This window comes from Solanum pennellii, chromosome 6 (assembly GCF_001406875.1).
Source record: "Solanum pennellii chromosome 6, SPENNV200".
In the NCBI taxonomy this organism is placed as follows: domain Eukaryota; kingdom Viridiplantae; phylum Streptophyta; class Magnoliopsida; order Solanales; family Solanaceae; genus Solanum; species Solanum pennellii.
In genome coordinates, this window is record NC_028642.1 from 58599883 (window position 1) to 58622142 (window position 22260).

The 22260-nt window shown below is 35.5% G+C and overlaps 6 protein-coding genes across 6 annotated transcripts; 2 read left to right on the forward strand and 4 right to left on the reverse strand.

The window, feature by feature from the left end:
• Window positions 1-65: 65 nt before the first annotated feature.
• LOC107023890 (proliferating cell nuclear antigen) lies at window positions 66-1659 on the reverse strand. Its single transcript, XM_015224727.2, has 4 exons — window positions 1238-1659; window positions 689-841; window positions 504-601; window positions 66-420 (listed from the first exon to the last, which is right to left on the reverse strand). The coding sequence occupies exons 1-4, from the start codon at window positions 1554-1556 to the stop codon at window positions 196-198; spliced, it is 795 nt and encodes a 264-aa protein (XP_015080213.1). The 5' UTR covers window positions 1557-1659; the 3' UTR covers window positions 66-195.
• Window positions 1660-2639: 980 nt separating this feature from the next.
• LOC107023752 (serine/arginine-rich splicing factor SR45a-like) lies at window positions 2640-5825 on the forward strand. The gene is made up of 7 exons (XM_015224545.2): window positions 2640-2754; window positions 3657-3679; window positions 3755-3832; window positions 3906-4017; window positions 4181-4330; window positions 4714-4777; window positions 4863-5825. The coding sequence occupies exons 2-7, from the start codon at window positions 3657-3659 to the stop codon at window positions 5600-5602; spliced, it is 1167 nt and encodes a 388-aa protein (XP_015080031.1). The 5' UTR covers window positions 2640-2754; the 3' UTR covers window positions 5603-5825.
• A 203-nt stretch (window positions 5826-6028) lies between these two features.
• LOC107023753 (acyl-coenzyme A thioesterase 13-like) lies at window positions 6029-7563 on the reverse strand. Its single transcript, XM_015224546.2, has 3 exons — window positions 7256-7563; window positions 7032-7172; window positions 6029-6458 (listed from the first exon to the last, which is right to left on the reverse strand). The coding sequence occupies exons 1-3, from the start codon at window positions 7445-7447 to the stop codon at window positions 6315-6317; spliced, it is 477 nt and encodes a 158-aa protein (XP_015080032.1). The 5' UTR covers window positions 7448-7563; the 3' UTR covers window positions 6029-6314.
• A 386-nt stretch (window positions 7564-7949) lies between these two features.
• LOC107021363 (acyl-coenzyme A thioesterase 13-like) lies at window positions 7950-11622 on the reverse strand. Its single transcript, XM_015222009.2, has 3 exons — window positions 11200-11622; window positions 10765-10905; window positions 7950-8425 (listed from the first exon to the last, which is right to left on the reverse strand). Exons 1-3 carry the CDS (start codon window positions 11389-11391, stop codon window positions 8282-8284), a joined length of 477 nt encoding a protein of 158 aa, XP_015077495.1. The 5' UTR covers window positions 11392-11622; the 3' UTR covers window positions 7950-8281.
• A 3987-nt stretch (window positions 11623-15609) lies between these two features.
• On the forward strand, window positions 15610-17782 carry LOC107021204 (protein OCTOPUS-like). Its single transcript, XM_015221813.2, has one exon. The coding sequence runs from the start codon at window positions 15748-15750 to the stop codon at window positions 17647-17649; it is 1902 nt and encodes a 633-aa protein (XP_015077299.1). The 5' UTR covers window positions 15610-15747; the 3' UTR covers window positions 17650-17782.
• A 1484-nt stretch (window positions 17783-19266) lies between these two features.
• Window positions 19267-21948, reverse strand: LOC107022950 (AT-rich interactive domain-containing protein 2-like). The gene has a single exon (XM_027917687.1). The coding sequence runs from the start codon at window positions 20450-20452 to the stop codon at window positions 19649-19651; it is 804 nt and encodes a 267-aa protein (XP_027773488.1). The 5' UTR covers window positions 20453-21948; the 3' UTR covers window positions 19267-19648.
• Between the last annotated feature and the right edge of the window lie 312 nt (window positions 21949-22260).

Genomic DNA, 22260 nt, shown 5'->3' on the forward strand with positions numbered 1-22260 from the left:
CTTTATGTAAATTCAACTATAAGGCATTCTAACATCACATGCAGATAAGAGAAGGAAAACCCCCAAAAGAGGAAAATACATGGTTTCATTAAACACAAATTTGAAAATTTGTCTTGCCAGTCTAAGCTAAAGCTACATATTGCTTGCCTGAAAGACTCAAATGAGCTTACACCATAAGAAAGCAAAAACATAAAATCAAGGCTTGGTTTCCTCTTCATCCTCTTCTATCTTAGGTGCCAGGTAATACCTTACATAACCCATCTCAGCAATCTTGTACTCAACAACAACAGGAAGCTCTGAAGATAAGCTGATGGTCACTGTGTTTGACAATGGAGATGCTTTTGTAAAGGAGTTCAAGTATCTTAGGGCAAATGTCAATGACACTGGTTCATTCATCTCTATAACAGTGGCTTCTTCAGGCTGCCAATTTAAAACAAATAAGACATACATCAGACACAAGAATTAATCAAGAACAATAAGCACATCAAGCAAAAACAATCTACCTTGTCAACAGTTGTATTTTGCCTGCAAACAATATTAGCAGTACCAATGTCACCTCTGGTTGAGAATTTTACACCTTCCTTTGTCACCGAAATAACAACTGCAACAATCAGTTGAAACGGAAGTTAATATATAATCACCATTAGAAACTTTACTAAAGTCACAGTTATCATGAGGCAAATTGCACCTGTATCTCCAATGCTGCTAAGGTCTTTGCAAATTCTACCAAACTCAGCAGAAGGCATTCTAACAATAGCATGGTACTCTGCTTCAGGAATCCCAAGATGCTCACTGTCAATGTCCATTAGCTTCATCTCAAAATCAGCAATCTTGTCTTGGGCTGTGCAATACATAATAGTTATGCAAATAAGTTAAAACTAGACCATAGTAAAAGAGAGACTGAATCCATAACTCTATCATAAAATACACGACTCACTCCCAATTATACCAATTTCAAGCAAAATCAAACTAGTTTAAATTATTCTATGGATCCATAGACAGTGAAGTAATCATTTCTAAAATTCGTAATTTAGAATCAAACACGATGTCCAAACTATAAATTACTGTTCGCTTCAATTTCCTCAAATTTGACATGTTAAACAAAGTAATCAAAAGCAAGAAGTGTCAGTATTTTGGGACCAGGAGGTATCAATTTCAACAATATGTACAGCAGATGTTATAGTCTCTAGATCCTATTTATAATTATGGAAACACAAAAACTAGCTTCGGAACTTACTGGGGCTTTCAAACATGAAAGTGACGGTGTCACTGCCATCGTCAGCCTTGATGGTGATGATGTCATCATTTCCAGCACATTTGAGCATTTTCGCCATGTTAGTAAGGTTCATGCCCATTGAAATGTTCCGGTCACAGCGGTAGTGCTCAAAACCCTCAGATCGGAGCAGCAGCGCCACCAGAGCCACGTGACTGGAGTCCATGGCTTGCAGAGAGAATCCAGTGGCGGAACAATCAAAGTTCGCATCGTTCACCAGATCCTTAATCGATTCTAGAACTTTCTTCAGCAGACTTCCCTGAACGAGACGTAGTTCCAACATTTTGTCCTCTGCCGGAAACTAGGGTTAGGGTTTTGAAATGGGGAAGGAGGGAAAACAGAGGTGTCTGAATGAAAAATAGAGCGAAAATGAGTTGGGTTAAGGGGTTAGGGTTTATATAGCTGCTTGAAAAGTGTGCTCGAGAATTTAGGGCTCCCTATTGGCGGGAAATGAATTGTCAGAAAATAAAATAAGTTCCCGCCATTGTTTTGATTTTGGGCTACTTGAGCCCATAAATCAGTTGGGCCTGCTTCGAGAAAGGCCTTGGGTTTTAATCTCTCATATTCAAATAGAAAAAATTACACAACAAAACAGATTTATACTATTAAAAAATTACTTATTATAGCTATAGTTTGTTATAATTATCACTCGTAATTAATATTATGCATTAATTACGTGAACTGACTTCGAGTTTGTATAATTAGTCACGTTTGTATATGTATAATTCGCCAGAATATACAAATACATATGTATTATATATAATTATTTAACCTATATATATATATATATACAATTCACCTCTCTTTCCTTTCGCTCGCCTCTCTCCTCACTCTCCTAATCTCGCTCACCTCTCTCCTCCTTTTTCCAATTTCGCTTGCCCTATATACAAATGTATATGTATAATATACATTTACACACATACACAATTCACCTCTCTCCCACTCTCTGTCCTGTCTCGCTCGCCTCTCTCCCAATCTTGCTTGCCTCTCTCCTTCCTCTCCTAGTCTCGCTCGCTTCTCTCTTCCCTCTCCTTCTCTCACTTGCCATATATACAAATACATATGTATAATATACAATTATCTAACTGATATACATGTACATTTCACCTTTCTCTCACTCTTTTCCCCCTCTCTCCCGGTCTCGCTTGTTTCTCTCCTCCATATAACATGTAGTTACGAATTATAATTATCTATCAAACTACAGTTATGAAAAATAATTAGTTATTTTTAAGTGGCTATATATGAAAGTTTTTCCATTTAAATATGGATAGAAACAATTTTTTTTTTTTTGGTTTGGTAGAATAATGTGACAAATTCAATCCAATCAAAAAGGATTTCGTGTCTCGTCTAGAAACTTCTTTACGCTACAGGTATATAGTACAAAGCCTTTCCCAATTCGAGTCATTTTATTTCGAGAGCCTTCGCAAATTAGAGAGAGAAAGAGAAGCATTTCGATCCTACGCTGCCATAATCTCTTCACGGTGAGTCTTCTTTTTCCATCTCTTAATTCCTTTCTTCGATACGAATTAGCTGAAAAGTTGATGAGATTGTATGTCATTTGCGTTCGTGATCGGCATCAATGTTTGATTTAAATTGAATTTTCTATTACCTAAGCGGATTAGATGATTCTTCCCTTCATTTTTTGCCCAGAAGAACATAGAGAACAAAACAGTCTCGGTCGATTTTTGGTTTATTGTGTATTCTTGTCTTTGAGTTTATTTGTGATTTTGTTGTTTTGACATATAGCAATTAATGCTTTTCACGCTGATCCTTTTGAATTCCAGTACTTTCACGGGAGCATAAGTATATATAGATGTGTAAAGCATTACCAATGTTATAGATTTAAAGTCAGAATTACAGCATAGAAGTGCAATTGGTTCAGTTCTATTATCCTTATATAAATGTCAGGATACACAAAAGTTTTAAGTACTTGATCCGCCTCTATTTTTATCAGTAGCTAATTGTTGTTGTCTGCTTGGTTTGACAAATTTCAAACTATTATCCTATCGCATAGTCTGTTATCCTTTAATCACCAAGGAGAACTTTACTTTCTATTTTTATAATTGCTGGGATTATAGAAGCTAAAAGGCAAATTAATAGAGGAGAATATAAGATGGGATTTAGGGAACCTTTAATTCGACTCAAAAGATAAATTGATGTTCCGGTATTGAGATGGAGTAGACTGAGTGAGGCAGAGTCGATTTAGAGGAATTATATTGTCTGTGTCGGTTAGTTTTGTATTGTTTGACAAATCAGTGATCTTGATTTGCTTGGTTTTATTTACTATATATTTGCTGGGTTTGTGATAAAACACCCTGTTTTATCGTCTTTCTTCTCAATATTATTAGCCTAAGCTTACCATTCTGTTTGATGTTAACTGCAGATGTCATACTCCAGGAGGTCAAGGTATTGTTGGTCTTAAGATGGGTTTTATATGGTCATTATTCCTAGTCATGTTCAAATATGACATTTATATTGCAGGTATTCTCGCTCACCTTCATATGATCGATATAGCAAGTCTGTCTCAAGGTCCAGATGTGTTTCAAGGAGTCGGTCAAGGTACATGTTGGCAATGTTCTATTAATATGGTGGTAACTAGAGTTCATGTTATTTAACTTTATTATAATGGCAGGAGCTGTGATTCAAGTGATGTTGAGAACCCAGGGAACAATTTGTATGTGACTGGTCTCTCAACCCGCGTTAAGGAGCGAGATATTGAGAAGCATTTTTCTGCTGAAGGGAAGGTATGTTTGTTGCTTCTTAAGATTGCCTTCCCGTTCTCTGTAGTCAGTTCATTTAGGTCTCTTACACTTTATTCAGAAGAAAAGAATTCCGTAGGATTTGCTCCTATGTGCGTTCACATTGTCGGGGATATCCACCTCATTAAATGCTTTTTTCTCTGGTTAGGTTGAAGATGTTCGTCTTGTTTTAGACCCATGGACCCACGAATCTCGTGGGTTTGGTTTCGTGACGATGTCCAGCGTTGAGGAGGCTGATCGCTGCATCAAGTCTCTGAATCGCTCAGTACTTGAAGGCAGAGTTATCACTGTGGAGAAGGTAGAATTTATTGAATATTTGCTCAGTTTTGTTGAATCTTATGTTTGCAATTTTCGCTGGTATCAGCTCTCAGTTGTATCAATATCTTATATTTGCTTCAGTAATTTGATCAGTTTGAAAGTTGTTTGCTTGTTTCGCCTGAGTTTCTTTGGCAGCAAGGAAGCTGTGTGTAGCAGCTCTTCACCAAAGTCCAAATAACAAATCAAAACACATCAAGCAAACAGACTGTTAACCAGAGGGTTGTAGCCTTCATTTTTCTTTATTCAGCTGCGCCCTTGTTGCATATTGTTCATTTTCTATTGGTTACTTATATCGTGATGTTGTTATATTGCATCAACCTGCCAGAGTCTAGATTTGCTGTCTGACAATTGTCTCCTATGCAGGCCAGGAGGAGAAGAGGTAGAACACCTACTCCAGGAAAATATTTGGGGCTTAGAACTGTTCGCGGTATGATATTGTATCCTTCCCTAAGCAATAATTGACCTGGGTTATTTGTCTGTGATGTCTTCTAATTTCCACCTTGTAAATGTAGTTCGTCGTGAATCACGAAACTATCCTCATCATTCAAGGAATCGCTCTCCTTGTTACTCATCTGAAAGCTACAGGAGCAGGAGCAGGAGCAGGTCTTACTCTCCATATTACCGGCAAGAGCATAGATCATACTCTTATTACAGAGGACGCCAGAGATCTCACTCATCGTATTACAGTCGGCACCACTGCTACTCAGAATCACCTTATTCTCCTTACTATAGTCGTGGAAGATCTTACTCTCGATCTTTATCCCCATATAATGGGCGTGATCGGTCCTACTCTCCAGATGACCGTTATTACAGAAGGAGCCGTTACCATGACTATTCTCCCGACAATCATCGGCGTGATCGTTCCTATTCTCCAGATGACCGTTACTATAGAAGAAGTCGCTACCGTGACTACTCTCCTGAAAGGCATGATCTTTCAGACTCTCCAGATGTTTGTGACAACAGAATGAGCCGCTATCGCGACTACTCTCCGAACAACAGTTACTATTATCGAAGGAACCGATATCGTTCCATTTCTCGGAGCATTTCTCCTCGATATGGGAGAAGCTACTCACGCAGTGTATCACCTAGGTGGTCAAGGAGGAGCTATTCAAGAAGCGTTTCCAGGAGCAGCTGCTCTCGTAGCAGTTACTCTCCTAATCTGAAGAAAAGCTCTAAGAAGAGTCGCAGTGTTAGTGCATCTTCCAGATTTGTTTCAAGGTCTGTTACACCTAGGTCTTCACCTTCATCATGAAAGTACTACACTACTAGGAAGGTCTAGTCTGTCACTCTCTGTTGCAAAGAGTTTAAAGTTGTATTTAGATTGGTCATTCAAGTAGAATTTCTCAAGATAATAAATCTGCTTTCCAGCTTATGTGACTGGTGGAAATGAGATCTAGCTGTACTATTGTGTTTGTAATTTGATGCAGAGGTAATACAGCGTATTGACTGAATATGGAAATCTCTCAATTTCTTCATTGCTTTCTAGTGGCTTTTATATGTTGGGTGTGTATAACACAGGATTTCATGGGTCATCACTTGTGAGTTTTCCTGTTGCTACATGCGGTGCATGACTTTTGCAGCCTTAAAATAGTAGTAATTTGCACAGCTTTAAATGCTATAGCCTTGATGTAGTAGTTATATAGCTGTTGGCCATAATTATACGCAAGTGAAATACATCTTTGATAAAAAATTGAGTGTAGATTCCTACTTCTATATTTCTCTAGTTTAAATGGAGTTACAGAGTCCAAGAGGATTATATATATAAAAACCATTACACATACATAATCATCAAAAGAGTAATGGATGTAATGGAACTCTCTGCAAAACATATCCACCTCCATTGATGAGCCTATGTTTACATTGCACTGTTTCTCAGGGGCACAATGCTGCTCAATACATGTTATCTGAAAACTATCTGATGAAAGAAGAACCAAAGAGGCATTTTGGTCTAGATAAATACTTCGTCATATTTTACTAGCATATTTACCAAATAATGAATGCCGCCCCTCAGCAATTAGCTCCCCAGTGGCTTTATTTTTCACAAGTACACTTGTTCCAGAATAACCTCCTTTCTTACCTAAGACTTGACCGATGATCTCCAGCTCATCCTGCAAATATCCCAAGAAAAATGCATATAACAAAGTCTGTAATCCATCAGTAATAGGCAAATGCACATTCTTTGGTAAATACGCTAGTAAAATGTGTGATTACTCTTCTTTACTCAAGGACATTCAAGAATGCTGGCGACATTTTAAAGGTTCAAAAGCAAGAATCTTCTATTGAATAAAATGAGAAACAGAGTGAACTGTGAAGAAGGTGCAAATGAAAGAGTTTGGTGTACCGAAACTAATTGCAACATCTTCCAATCCCATTCAAGTTTCGATAATATATCCATGAATTTCATCAAATAATTGGCATATTGTTTGCATAGCTAAAGGTTAGGTTTTACTCCATACTCGAAACATATGGGCGGTGTGTAGACTGAAAAGAGTAAACAAGTGCCTTGAACCTATCAAACCAGCAAATCCTGAGGAGTTGAATCAATGACTATTTCTTTCTTTTTCTCGTTCCTCATCAACATGATCATACTAACTAGTGCAGAAGTCTGATTTTAAGTATTTTCAGAAAATTCATAAACCAGTAATGAACTCAATTGAATGGGAAGAATTAGGGATACTTACATCAATCTTCGCACTTGAATGAAATGAAATCGACATGTCTACGGATACATTCACTGGGTGACCCCCAATATTGACACATCCAGCCCCAACAGCGTCAATAAGATTGGCTATAGCACCAGCTGCTAATTTTCCTTCTCTGTTCTGCCAATTCACATCAAACAAGCTCTAATCTCCATGCACTAGAAACTCGAGTAGAAAAAAAATAAGAAGGGGGATTTTGATACCGTGAGTCGAGGAGGAACTTTGAATGTGCAAAAGACACGATCGGATTCAAGCCGATCAACTCGGATACCTCTGAGGGCATACCACTCGTAGAGACTAAACTCCGCGCCAGTTGGGATAGGAAGGAAATCAAGTGAGGAAACCCGGTCCGATTCTTCCTGGGTCAGTTCAAGGAAAGCTTTTGATTTCTCCATTATTTCTCTCTCCTCAAACTCCAAAATATAATTACACTTTTTGGGCTTTTCTCATGAATGATGAGAAAGAGCAACGGAGAAGACGGTAGGTGCAAAGCCGTGGGTTTAACGTGAACCAAAATTCACACGCTGCCCGCATTAAAATTCGATTAATTTTTAAAGTAAATTCTTACATAGTCGATGCTCAAATATCAAAATTTTAATTAAAAAATGAGTAAAATCATATAATAGAAAACAGATAAACAAATAAAATAATTTTAAAGTTCTTCTTTCAGTAGTCACACAAATAGTTAATTTCAATATTTTAAAAAAAATTGTAAACTGAAAGAGGGAGTATAAATTTTGGTGAGTTGATCCTTCGAACCCAACAATTTTATTTTAGTGCCTAACATTGATATATGATAAATATAATCTGAATTGGGTAAAAATTGGCCTGGATAATATTATTTTTCCACAAAAGTATATAGAAAACAGTAGGAATGCGATATACGAGTACTACACATTTGATGAATAATATGGCAATTGCAATTCCTGCAAAATATATGTTTGAGCGTATATCTCACTGTTGATAAAATCTTATATCAATCAACTATGCTTCAATCCTAAACCTCACGCATACATGAAGTTATAATAAATGCAATGGTAAACAGCACCAAATGCCTCGATTAACAAGCAAATATTTACATTGGACTTGTTCCTCACAAGTATAATGCTGCTCAATACATGTTATCACAGCAAAGAGAAAAACTATTTCGAACGAAACATTCGTGTAGACCAGAAGCTGGAAACTGAAGTACATCTTCAAACAGGCATCTTGGTCCAGAGAAATACACTTCACATTTTACTAGCATGTTTACCGAATAATGAATGCCGCCCTTCAGCAATGAGCTCCCCCGTTGTTTTATTTTTCACAAGTACACTTGTCCCGGAATATCCTCCTTTCTGACCCAAGACTCTACCAATAACCTCCAACTCATCCTGCAAATATCCCACACCAAGACGTAATCCATAAGTAGAGGTTGAATGCACATTTAGAAAGATGATAAAAAGAAAGAACTTTTGAATTTGAAAGATGGGAGTGATCAGAGGCAGGATAAATCACTTTGGGTTGGTTCAGACCCTAACTTACTGAACTGCTAGGATGAAGAGAATAAGGGGAAAATACGCGACGTGATGCAACCTATCTGAAGTCTTCTAGATTAATTCATGGTATTGGCTTACGAAGAAAGATGTGAGGAACTATCAACTCACGTTAGGTGGATAAGCAGCAATAAGTGAAGTACATCACTACCTACTAACTGATGGACACTCGTGCAGGAGAGGCAAGCAACCTGGTTCCATTCTCAAATTAGCCTGTGTTTTAAATATATATTCTACTCTCAAAGGGTCAGTGCAGTATTGACTTGTACGGGCAAACAGTTTTATAAAGAATGGGGATATAGAGGTGGCTAGCAGCACCGTGCTCTTCTGTGATCCAACAACAAAATGCACCTCTTATAAGAATTAAAATACATACATAAAGGTAAAAATTGAGAGTATATTCATGCATAAACAACATGCATATACAGTAGGCAAGGCTGAAAAACATTAGCTAGGGAAGGACCACAAAAAATGTTCTATTCTCGATCAAGCATTACTCAGATGGCAACAATTTAATTATTTTAAAAGCCCACCTCATGAGCCATTGCTAATCACTCAATCCTCGCTGTCCACTGAAAATGTGGTGGCCCTATCCTCTATATTGCTTTGCAGAAACAATTACATTCCTCATGCCAATATAAGATACCTCCACACATCTCATATCCAATCTCTCACGTATATGCTGTCAAGTTCATACCATCACATTTCTTGACTAACTCGGTTTTCCAATATAACCAACCAAACAATGCCTCCATTTCCTCTACTTATCCAAACACAGACCAGTTCTTACTTTACTACAAGACAAAGTTAAAAAAATATCCAAGTTCTATGGCACAACCTAGGATGAATATTTTCATTGGAGTTTGTACTGTACGTGATTGCAAAAGAAATGATTCTGTGTTGATGCATATCCTTGATGAACTCAAGAAAACTGAGGCAATGTTTTGATGGATAGCTGGTGAATCATAGAAGAGCAGTCTCTCATGGATAGCCTTCGGCTGTGATATCTATTGCAGGTAACTCACTTTGAACGAATCTCAAATTGGGTCTTGCTTTATCCGACTTAACCTTAAATTGCATTGGAAAAATATTGAACCCAGTATCATTGATGCCAGTAAAAAAAAACGAAATTATATAAGGTATCCATTGATGCCATGTCTAAACACTCTTATACAACAAAGAGCTCCTGTCATATACCCAAAGCTCTGCCCAGCAAACCAAGCCTTACAGACTGCCTAAACCTTCATATCTTCAAACTCCCAAGCTAGTCTAACCAATAAAATTCCACCGAGGAGTCTCTAAAGAACAGAACCAATATGTCAATTGCCATGTTAGTTACTGAAGACATAATTGCCAACCAAAGAAATTGGATGCTATGTTAGCTAAGAAGGAACTGAGAGATTAAGGAGGATGAAGAGGTTCAGAAGGATGATGAACAAGTTTTGGGGCAAGGAGTCCAGGACATAGGGACACAGAAGTGGCAGTACTCGATAGAGTCTCCAGACCCCCTAGAATAATCAGAACTCAGGACTCGGTCAACAAAACGCTCTGGTTATATCGGTAAACAGTGGGTTTATACACAATTTTGTTAGTCTACATGTGGTGAAGCAATTACAATTTTCATTAGTGCCTAATAAGGTATCAATGGACATGACCATTTCCAATTGACATGTGATCAAAGATACTCTGCATTTCAGTGGGTAATGCAAGGAGAAGAGTTCTTTTATACTCAAGAATGGTTAAAGTTAGTGCACATAACCTGGTCTTAAGGATGTACTTGATTTACCTATTTTCCATCTATAGTGTTTTATACCACATAGTAGTATATTGTTTCTTAAAGAGAGGAAATTCATCACTGACGGACAAACTGAAAAGGCAAAACTAGCTACTGATAATCATTTGAAAAGTCAGCTAGTTTGTAAGCAGGTGTAGTGTAGGGTACGCAGGTTATTATTCAGCGATTTATGAGTGATGAATGTGGAACCTGTCTATCTTCCTCTTTATGCATTTCATTCTTTTCTTCGGTGATCTCCTCTTATTGTTTTTTCTTTCCTTGTTACTCTAAAATACATCATGAGCATACTAAAAGGTGCAGACATCTGACAAAAATATTGTCACAAAATTCATGAACCAATAATAAAATCATTGAAAAGATAGGAAAAATGAGGAGCACTTACACCAGCCTTTGCACTTGAAAGAAATGAAATCGACATGTCTACTGATACATTCATGGGGAGACCCTCCACGTAGACTACCGCACCCCCAACTTCATCAACTAGATTAGCAATGGCACCAGATGCTAGTTTCCCTTCTCTATCCTACAAAGGTACACCAAAAAAAACTTTCATTCCAAGCAACAATCCAGTAGAAAATACAAGAAAACAGTCTACTTAATTTTAAAAACTTCATCTGCATATATCCCAATATTCAAATCCTGAACTTTTATGTAATGCTTTTTTATCAACCAACCCCTTTAATCTTCAAATACACTCTTCAATCCTTACTTTGTGATAAATATATTTCTATACAACTATCACAACATTGAAGAATCAAAATGGCAAACACATAAACAAACTGGGAAAAAGGGGGGCACAATTAGGGGTTTGTCTTACAGTGAGACGAGGAGGAACTTTGAAGGTGCAAAAAAGTTGACCCGGTTCAATTCGGTCAACCCGGATCCCTCTGAGAGAATAGTACTCATAGAAGCTACACTCGGTACCGAGCCGATGAGGAGGAAAAGCAAGAGAGGAAACCCGGTCCGATTCTCCCTGGGTTAATTCAAGAAAAGCTTTAGCTTTCTCCATTTGCTTTCCTCTTCTTGTTCTGGAACAGAATTTTGGCAATTTCCCTTGATTTTACAAGCGTAATTTGGGTATTTTGAGGGATAAGATGATCGTAAATTGCTAATCGAAGAAGATGAAAAAAAAAAATGGGTAACGAGTGATGAGTATGTAGAGATTTGGATGGGAACTTTGTGCCTCTTGAGCTAGCGGGTTTAACGTGAAGGAAACGGATGAACAACCCAAATATATAACGACTCCATAATGTTCTGTTTTAATATAATATGTAAGATGGAAATAATCTTGATAAGATGTGAAAAAAAAGGTGATTAAATAAATCGATTAAAGATGTGAGAGATTGATAATAACAAATACTATGAAAGTTAAAATTAGGCCGAATAAAATTTAAGAAGGATTATTTTAAGTAAAAATTTAAGGAATTTCATAATATAATTCAATAATTACATTCTGTCCTGACAAATTTAGTATTTACTAAAAATCCCTTAAAATTGTTATGGCGTGATACTTTAGACTCTAGTGATACATGGTAAATGATACATGGTAATTTAAAAACTGTTAAGAATAAAATGAGGAAAAATGGAACAATTAAACTTGTTGACTAAATCAGCTTAATTTACGGTAACAGATCATTAATCAACATTAATTCAGCACGTAATTGGATAATAATTTCAAAATTTGAAAACCAAAGATTATATCATCTATTTTAAATACATTTTTAATGAACATCCTGTTAAATTTCGAACTACAGTAATTTTATTGTTGTTATTGTGGATGTTTTATGATGAATACATTAATTTTGATGAGACATTTGCGTGAACGAATTGCCGTATGAAAGTTACAAAATCGACGGAATCGTTGTTGGAGATTCAATTTCGTTTTCTAATCTCTAAGCAGCAATTGCAGCCGAGTTGGATATTGATGTATCAAGGAAAGAAATTGAAATTCGTTGGATATTCATGTATCAGTACATTGACTAAACACTATACACACTGATTCTATATGTATCATCAAGCACAGTTGATGGCGCAGTTATTAAACTTATGGAATGATACATTTTAACAATTTTCAAAACCTCATGATACATAGAAAATATTATGATACACAACAAATTCACGTATCAATGCATCGTCTAAAACACTATACACACTGATTCAAAATGTATCAGCAAGCACACTTGATGGCACAATTATTGAAATTAATCACTGATACATGATAAAATATTTCAAAAACCCTTGATACATAGGAAATCATATGATACACATCTAATTCATGTATCAAAGCATAGACTAAACATTATAATCCACTTAGTACTTATGTATTAAACCTATTGTCTGATACATGATAATAATTTTCATAATTTTTTGATCCATATTGGATTCCTTAAAATTTTTACTAATTTCAACAACAATTTTAAAACAAGTATAAAAAATACAAACTCGAAACAATGTAGGCCTGACAACAATGATTGCTGCTTCTTTTTTCTTTTTTTTGTTGTATTTTGACAACCTTTGATTTTGATGTTTCGCCAGAATCTTTGTTTGAATCCTTCTGAAGATTCATAGGATCATACAAATACTTTTTTCTATTTTCTTTCCAATTTTCATCGTCGGAATCATATATCCATCTATTAATTAACAGATCCATTACTATGATGTAATAGAACAATTAACCAAAACAAAAAAAAAAGGAAGAAAATAAGAACTGATAATGGAGTAATAAGAAAAGGAAGAAACCAATAACAGATGTTGGGTTAGGAAGAACAAAGACGATGATGGAGTAAGAAGAACTGAAGACGTGATGGAGTAAGAAGAACAATAAGAACGGGAGAACAATTGTCCAGTTTTTTGAAATTTTAAATTTTTTGAATTTTGAAATTCAAAATTTCAAAATTGGGTGTTTCAATTAAAATTAATAATTCAAAATTCAAAAACTAATTTAGAAGATTGAGTGTTTTAGTGGAGAAAAAATAGGCATTATATTGGGGAATTGTGTATTATAAGAGAGAATGTTATGTATCTATACACTTCTACTAAAATTAAAAAAAAGGAAATTATGTAATATTTAAAAAAAAAAGGGAAAATTAGAAAATATAAAACTTATAGTTGTGTATTTGAGTTATTCTTCCTTATATTAATGTATTAGAACATGACCCTTAATTTAAATAATAGAACATAAATATCGAGTATATATATAAAAAGTTACTAATAGATAATCTAGTGTCGTTATAATTTAAAGAGGGAGATTAACCTTTGGTCTTTATTAATAGTATATTAGTTTCTTATTTTGCTTGATTTGTTATATTTTGTTTTTATGGAAGATTAGATTGTTTCACAATCTTATCCAATAGTATATTACTACTCCATAGTATTATTTATATTTTATCATCAGTATTCGATATTTTAGTTTATAGATTGAATTTAGAAAATATTTTAAGGTTATGTGTATGAATAAAAGTTACTTATGTACTTCAACATCATTGAGATAGAATCTTTCACCCAACAGATAAAAAAATAATTTTTATAATTTTTCGATAAATAATGTTTAGAATAATTTTTAACATGTGTCCGGCTCCCGCCAAATTTAACATTGACCTTGTTTCCTAGGGTTATTTATGCTATTTCTTGGGCACGTGGACTTGAGACTTTTAGGCCCATATGCCAATGGAAAGATATTATATTTGTGAATCTAATTTGTGCACAGCTTTAGAGGTCATGGCATCTTCATAGTAAAAACGTTACACTAGACGTTAACTGATACCTGAGTGAAAAATAATTAATTGTTGCATAGTACATGCCCCTATGTTGGCCCAACATTTAACTATTCATCTTTTAGTACACTACTCGAATAAAAGGGAAAAAATTAACAAAATTATTTTTTTTTATTTTAATTAGAAATTTCTGATTTAAAAATCTCCAAGGTATAAAGTGAAAATTTTACCGCTAAATATAAGATTTTTCAAAACAAAGTATATGAGTTTCGGTTTTGATGTTGCCATTTATCTTGTATTTGCTTTTAATTAGTATTTTTAATGTGCTTTTATTTTTGTATAACTTTAAGGGGTCGTTTGGTTGGAAATAATTTATCTCGAAATCAATTGTTTTGTGATTAACTATCGGGAAATAACTTATCCTTTCACTGTGATATAAATGGTGAGATAAGTTATCTTAAACATGACAACCAAACAAAAAATATTTTTTTTATTCCACCACTATTTATTTCATCCCTCACACGAAACGATTCCTAAATATACAATGTTTAAAGTTAATTAGTCTTAACAAACTCTAACTTCAAATGTATGTGAAGTTTCATATAATTAAAGTTTATATAAATATGACTAAAATTTTAATCAGTTTTGTCTCACTTCATATTTTTACGCTTGAACTTTATCTATACGTGTATAAAGTTTAGACATAAAATAACAAAAGTTTTATCATATATAATTCGAATTCAATTATATATAACTTTAAGGGATCGTTTGGTAGAGTGTATTAAAAAAATGCATTCATTAACCTTGTGTATCACTAGTACCTTATTTGGTACTCTTTTCCAACCTATGTATAACTAATGATTATATTAACTATACACTCTATTGTACATTAAAGTGTTTATTGCTAATACCATGGATTTTTAGGTATTAGCTATGCAATGTTTTTAATGCATGCATTAACTCAATTGCTCCTCAATACATTTTTATATCATTTCCACCATAATAGCGAATGACATCTTTGTAAATTAATTTTTTAATGCGATACATTATATTTTTAATGCATCAAATCTAACAATGAATATAAATAATCTATGTACAATTAACGCAAGCATTAAAAAATAAACTTTATTTTATATTATATTAATACACTCTATCAAACGACCCCTAAGAGTATTGTGTTTGAAACAAATTTTAGTACATAAAATAATAAAATTCTAATCATATATAACTCGAACTTCAGCATTTCAGCTATATATAACTTTAAGAGTATTGTGTTTGAAACAAATTTTAAACGTAAAATAACGAAAGTCTAATTATATATAACTCGAACTTCAGCAATTCAACTATATATAACTTTAAGAGTATTGTGTTTGAAATTCAAAAGCCAAAATATGTTTAATGAAAGTAAGTTATACGTAAATTTAAATTTAATCAAGTTTTAATAGAAATATCGAACCAAGAAAATAAAAGATAAATTAATGAATAGAAAAAGTCTTAAAAGAGTAGGGACAATAAAGGGTTTAATGAAGGGTTCTTTTGCTTATAGTCTCTTTGGATCCCTTGTGCTCTGAAAATTTTCTGTCCATCTTGTCGGAAAAACCCAACTCCCATTCATAAATGAGCCCATCTTATGCTGTCCCACTCGCATTCCAATGACTCGTACCACTTCACAAAACCGCACCCGTACCCGAACCCGCCGTCTTTCAGCTTGTCACCGCCACCCATCGGAGCCGGTCACCGGCATCTGTGCCGCATGCCTGCGTGAACGTCTCTCCGGTCTTGACACTTCAGCTGATTCTGAACTCTCTATTGTTCCGACATTCTCTAATTCTTTCGAAAACCCATATGCTGATAATGGACCCGGACCCGAACCCGGATTTGAATGTAGCCGGAGTAAAGCTGCTACGTCGTCGTTTTCTCCGGATCTCCGGCGTTGTAGGTCTGTTTCTACTGTCATGTGTGAAGGTTCGTGTAGCTGGTCGGAGCCACGTCGGAGATCTTGTGATGATAGGTCGTCCAGGAATACTCTTGTAAATCTCTTTGGAGTTGATGATGAGGTAGGTGGATCCAATGCCGGTTTCACTGTTGAATCGAAGAACCTGGGGTTGACGAATTTGTCTGATAATGTTTGTCAGTCGATAGTAGAGCATGAAGAGAGTGAAGAAGTTAGGGTTCGTGCTGATGCATTGGTGAGAATAGAGGATATAGATGAAGATACTCAAGATGGAGAGCTTAAGACAATGAAAGAGTTCATCGATCTCGAATTTCACACCAAAAATCACAAATCCAGGGACTTCAGAGACATTGCGGTGAATTTCAGGGAAGCAACTTCAGTCTTCAGCAAGAAATTGCAAAAATGGAGGCAAAAGCAGAGGGAAAAGAAGCTTAATAGCAGAAATGCTGAAGGCAATGATAGGTTTTTAGCTGGAAATGACAAGTTGATAGGTTATAAATCGAAGGATAGTCGGTCTGAGATTGGGGAATGTGCAATGGGGAGGAGATCTTGTGATACAGAACCTCGATTTTCAGTTGATGCAGGGCGATTGTCGTTGGATGGTCCCGGGATTTCAATTGATGAGCCTAGAGCTTCTTGGGATGGATATATGGTAGCTAGGACTATTCCACGGCTAACACCAATGTTATCAGTTGTCGAAAATGTGCTTTTAGGGAATGGGAATGGGTTTGATAGGCATCGAGCATCGCTTGATGGGCAAATGCAGGCTATAGTAGAAGATGAGAGTAGTTCTGGTGGATCAGGGCAGTCCAATTCGGATTCTTCATCATCACAAAGGGGAAGTAGTTTTGATAGGTCGAGTTCTGTTCAGAGTTTTGGCAAGAGGACATTGGATTTGGAGGTTAACGAAGGCAAGTATATGTCAAATTCATCTCCTGCTCATGTCAAGTTGGTTATTACAGAGAAGGAATTGAAAGATTGGCGCTTGAATTCTATCAAAGATGATCATTTGAACAAGTTTGAATCGTTTTCCAAGAATGGAATTGTTGCTGATAGTTGTGGCGCGAAGAAGGGGTCCAAGAAGCCTGCTCGTTGGCGAGAGGTGTTCAATATCTTTGGTAACAAGCAAAAGCTCAATAATAACAAGGGAGAAACCCGAAAAGGAGAAGGAGAAACTGTCAGTTCAGTTACTGATACTAATGCGAAGCAAGGGGACAGGGGTTATGATAATGTAAAAGAGGCTGCTCAATGGAGGCTCACACGAAGCAGCAGCATTGTTGGGGCTAGAAAATCCTGCAGCAGCTCCTACATTCCTGCTAGGAATTCCTGCAGCAGTGCTTTCGATCAGCCTAGGAATTCGTGTGACATGACTGAACTAAATTACAGTAAGAAGAAAGTTGCTGAACGTGCTGCCTCTGCTAACTTTGGCAGGGATGCTTTTCTGCTGGAGAGGAACAAGAGTGTCAAATGCTCTTCAAATGACATCGATAATGGTACGTTGCCATTTTATTTGATGCCATTGAGGACTTCTAGGAGCCGTAGATTCACTGAGAACAAGTTAACAAAGCCCCTTCACGCTACTGGCAATGGTTTGCACTGAACTGGAAGGAAGATACTACATGTAGTTTACCACGTATCTGATTTTGTAAAAAAACGATTTATCTTTGTGTATCGGCATACCTTGTTTTGAATATCAAAATGCTTTCTTTATAATGGTTAGCTCAAATTTTTTACTTTTGTTTTCCCTTGTTATTATCTTCCCTTAATAGTTCCAATCTTTGAAAATGGGATTTAGAAAAACATCATCTTAGTGGATAGTGTACTTTGGGTCAAGTCTCAAAAGATTTGGCCAAGTAAGACCCTAGGAATATCTAAGTATCAACTGCTTTGGATGTCGCTGACCTTGATGTCGAAGTCCCATTCCTTAACAGTTTTAGGAAAGGTACTTGTTGCATCTACTGCTCTTTGTTTCTATGTGATAGCTATTTGTGATTGACCATGTTTAGTGTTTTATGATGATAAATACAGCTCTCATTTTCTCGAGTTGCATTGTTTTGGAATCCTAGAGAAACGATGCTTTCAATTACCTTGTGCTAAGCCACCCTCCAAGTAATCTTAGAAGAGATTATTTCAAGAAATTCGAAGATATAGTAGGGAGCTGTTGAAAAGTTGCTCTTTTCTTAAGGGTAAAAGATGAGAAGTGGAGTGATCTAGATTCTTGTTTTAACAACACCTCTCACCAGGTCCACCCGCTTTCTTTTCCTTATGATTAATTTTGCTCCTATGGGTTTGAACAAAATGAATCCTTTTCATCGAGTGGTCTTCATCCCCTTCACTCTCCCAGGTGCTGCATCTGTCAGTCCATGTCTTCCCCTTATCTGTTTGATGTTCCATCCCATTCATTTAATGTAGAATTTTGGAGTTGGAGGAGTTTCAGTTAGGTCTATAATCTGTTGGGTAGGGGTCGGAATGTTTTTGTGCTGAAATAATGTTGCTAAAGGATGAGTGTCAGAAAGGGTCATCTGTTTATAATAGATTCTTGGAAGCAAATTTCTTTTATATGCATTTAGCATCAAATATTGATCCAAAAGTTTCTTTTGAAGCCAAATTGCGTGATAAAGGCGTAATTTTTGGCGCCTATTCTGACTCTTAAATGCCTTGGTGACACCGATAGAGGAGAGATCTAACATTCGTGCATTACCTTACACTCCTCCTAAGATGGTCAGTAAGGTTTGCGTACACTTTCCCCTACTCACATTGTGGAATTACGCTGGTTATGCAGCCGCCATGTCTACCTCCAAACCCGTCTTCTCCTTCCTTGCAAGTAATTAACTAATTTGATGATTGCAAGTAAGGTTGCCAGTTGAGGACAGTGATGAATTGTCATGTTTAAAGAAGAAAATAATTTACTACCTTCAATCTACATAGGATATCGACGTAAAAGCTAAAAGTAATCTTATCACAATTCCTTTTTTTTTGTTCCAACTTTATTCTTGACTAACTTGTAATTTCAAATTAAAGACACAATTTCAAATGGAAGCCGCAAACTGTGCAACTAGCCTACAGACAAAGGGGTTGTTTGGTGGAAGGTATTAGAGATAATAATACATGTATTGATATCCGCATAAACATAGTTAAAGACACAATTGCTGAAAATATTTTGTAAATAAACATTTCTTTAGAATTACGAAATGCATGTTAGTTTTAATACACGAAAACGAAGAAATAATCTCTGTATTACTCTCACACACCCTAGCCAACAATATTCTTATACACACAATCAAAGGATTCAAAATAATCAAACATGCATATTGAAGGGAAATAACAGACAAAGTGTGAAGCCATATTGTTCCTTTATGAAGGAAACAGAAAACGCAATATCCTCTCAAATTATATAGTTTTGTTGTGCTAGCCTATCAGGCCTCAATACGTTGCATCAATATCCAAAAAATGTCACCTTTTCTTGGCTTTAAAACCAATGTACAAAATGTGAACCCCTCATCCTAAAATTCTCCCAGGAGTGAGAGATAAAATACATTTCTCTCTGTATATTCCATTTGTCTGTCAACTAATAAGAATGTGTATTGTTACTTCTGTTGTCATCGTCGACCACTTAGGTACCTTCTCTTCAGAGATTTAGAACAAGAACAGGCACCTTTTTTTGCTCGATTCCTTTTATGAGAATGTTTGGGAGCAATGACCTCCTCTTCTTCGTCTTCCTCCTCTTCATCATCGGTGTTAATTGTTATACTATTTGATCTGATACGGCGAGGAATGTGAACATTGAAGTAATAGTTGACAATACTTTGCCTATTCTTGGAAGGAAAAGATGCTAATGCTGGTTTCATGAAACTTTTGCCTTTAGACAAACCCGTCTTAACGAGGGAGCTGAACTTTGTTTGGTCCTTAGTGTTCCACAACTTGGAAACTTCTTCTCCCATTTCATCAAATTTCCAGTCATTAAAGGCTGTCTCCAGTTCAGACTTCAACTTCATGCTTTGTTCACTAATGTGGTTTTTAACACATTCGTAAGATCCAGAGGACCTACAAGAACAATGTTCATTTCTCCCTTTCCCAACCAATGCCTCGTTAATTTCCTTGTTTTCTAGGTTATCGGCTCTTGGCCATACCAGTGTACCAAGCCATTTTGAAGTATCAGATTCCTCCTTTTTATACTTGCGTACCATTTCCTTCTTTGATGGAGTAGAAGCTCTTAATGCTACATCTGCTGCTACAACTGGACTTCCCTTATTCGGAGAGTTGGCCCAATCTGGAACATAAACCTGAAACCTGGGTCCTACTGGGATTACCAATTTCCCACGATCTTCATAGATGAACTCACACCATTCCTTTTTCTTCTCACTGGTCAGGGCTGAATCCGCTAGTTCTTTTGCTTTTGTCATACTTCATCAGAACATGATAGAACAAGAGTGAATGAGTTTATCTCCTAGTGTCTATACCAGTGTTCCTCAAGCTATGAAGAATAGAATTTGAACTCAAACTTTTCTATAAAAGAGATCACTATTTTATAGGAAACACAGTAAGCTAAATGCAACTATTTTGAAACTCTTGTGATTATCTGTTAGCAAAATTCGACAGTCATGACTGATGACTATATGAAATATGAATGTACTTATGCATATCTGCTACACATTTACTTGGACTTTTTGGGAGATTAATGCACATGCAATGTATATAGATAACTAATATCGTAACAATACTTAGATTCATTCGTAGATACGACTGTCTATCTATATTAAATGCATACACTTAGAAGAAACATTCATCACAGATTCACACATTTGAATGTAGAGGAGGGATAAATAAGTCTTTATATATGGCGAAGTCACGAAGAGACACTTGAGAAACTATACAAAGGGCTCTGATCCTTCTCTTAACTCAACCAAATTTGTACATGCCATGATTATGAAACAATTTTAAAGTGAATTAGGAGAATGAAGATCAAGACTGACTCTATATTGATGAAAACACCACCTCAATCCTTTGTGACGAATCAATGAAATAAACTCAAACAAGAGACACCAACAAATTTTCCCCAAAGCTCATAGGAAACGAAACATCATCCTACAACTTGTTCAACGTTCAATCTCCGAACTCCATTTCTAAATTCTTCAATCAAAACAGTTCTAACTAGTATTAAGGTGGTGATGAAATGATCTTCAATTTTTCCAGCTTTCTCGAAATTCTTTTTTTCAATCAGACCTCATTTCACTTCTTTCAAAATCTTAAATTCACCTCTGGACCTTCAGTTTTCCATTTTTTGTAAAACAAAAGCCACTGATCTCAGCTCTGCCATCGCCGCTGTTGAAGCTAGAATTACAGAACAGAGGAGCAGCGGCAATAAAAAAATTTCGAATTCTAAGCACAAAAAATTCAACCGAATGAAGATACATATTGTTCAATTTCAGAAGAATTTCAGGTATGTTCGTCTCATCGTTTTAATTTTAAACCCTAATTCCTTATCACGTTCTTTGAACTTTGCCCAATTTCAACATTTTCAAGTTTTCTCGAAATCTACTCAGATTCAGAATCTTCACTGTTCTTGAGCAACTGCGCGATTCAATTTTTCAGGCCGAAAAATTGAACGAAAAAAAAAATAATTGAACTTTTTGTTGATACTGTAGCACATTTTCTATTTTTATTTAATGCACCAAAACATAATGTAAATATTCTACTTTTAGGGAAATTTAATTAACATTTAAAGATTCCAATTTTAAGTTATAGTCATGGCATAAAATATACATGTTTAAAAAGTTAATGAAGAATATCATCAATGTATTGTAAGTAAGCACAAATAGTGAAAAAGAATTGAAATTCTAAAGAAAGGAAAATTCACTAACCTTTTGTTTTCTCAAAAATTGTCAAAATGGGACTAAGTTGAATGTTCTTGCCAATCTAAACCTCCTTAAAAAAAAAAAAAGGTAAAAAGAGTAAAGTAAATGAGAAGAATGAAAATTTTGAAAAACATTTTATTTTATAGGTATTATCTGGTTATATATGAGAGAGTTCCACTGAAGCAGACACGTCTTCGTTAATTTGTCTATTTTAGAAAAAATAATTCTTTTTGTTCTATTTTAATCACGGAAATCTCACCTTTTAGTTTACTTATTATCATTATCCATTTTAAGTTTTACAAATTTTAAAAATCTCTCATTTTCGCGCATCAAATTAATGTATCTCGCGTATCAAA

Coding starts and splice junctions, on each gene's coding strand:
- LOC107023890 (XM_015224727.2), bottom strand. CDS start 1,556: ATGTTGGAACTACGTCTCGTTCAGGGAAGTCTGCTGAAGAAAGTTCTA. Junction 842..1,237: donor TTTCATGTTTGAAAGCCCCA/GTAAGTTCCGAA, acceptor TGTATTGCACAG/CCCAAGACAAGATTGCTGAT. Junction 421..503: donor AAAATACAACTGTTGACAAG/GTAGATTGTTTT, acceptor TTAAATTGGCAG/CCTGAAGAAGCCACTGTTAT.
- LOC107023752 (XM_015224545.2), top strand. CDS start 3,657: ATGTCATACTCCAGGAGGTCAAG. Junction 3,833..3,905: donor GTTTCAAGGAGTCGGTCAAG/GTACATGTTGGC, acceptor TTATAATGGCAG/GAGCTGTGATTCAAGTGATG. Junction 4,018..4,180: donor ATTTTTCTGCTGAAGGGAAG/GTATGTTTGTTG, acceptor TTCTCTGGTTAG/GTTGAAGATGTTCGTCTTGT.
- LOC107023753 (XM_015224546.2), bottom strand. CDS start 7,447: ATGGAGAAATCAAAAGCTTTCCTTGAACTGACCCAGGAAGAATCGGAC. Junction 7,173..7,255: donor AAGTTCCTCCTCGACTCACG/GTATCAAAATCC, acceptor GTGAATTGGCAG/AACAGAGAAGGAAAATTAGC. Junction 6,459..7,031: donor ATTCAAGTGCGAAGATTGAT/GTAAGTATCCCT, acceptor GGATATTTGCAG/GATGAGCTGGAGATCATCGG.
- LOC107021363 (XM_015222009.2), bottom strand. CDS start 11,391: ATGGAGAAAGCTAAAGCTTTTCTTGAATTAACCCAGGGAGAATCGGAC. Junction 10,906..11,199: donor AAGTTCCTCCTCGTCTCACT/GTAAGACAAACC, acceptor GTACCTTTGTAG/GATAGAGAAGGGAAACTAGC. Junction 8,426..10,764: donor TTTCAAGTGCAAAGGCTGGT/GTAAGTGCTCCT, acceptor GGATATTTGCAG/GATGAGTTGGAGGTTATTGG.
- LOC107021204 (XM_015221813.2), top strand. CDS start 15,748: ATGACTCGTACCACTTCACAAAACCGCACCCGTACCCGAACCCGCCGT.
- LOC107022950 (XM_027917687.1), bottom strand. CDS start 20,452: ATGACAAAAGCAAAAGAACTAGCGGATTCAGCCCTGACCAGTGAGAAG.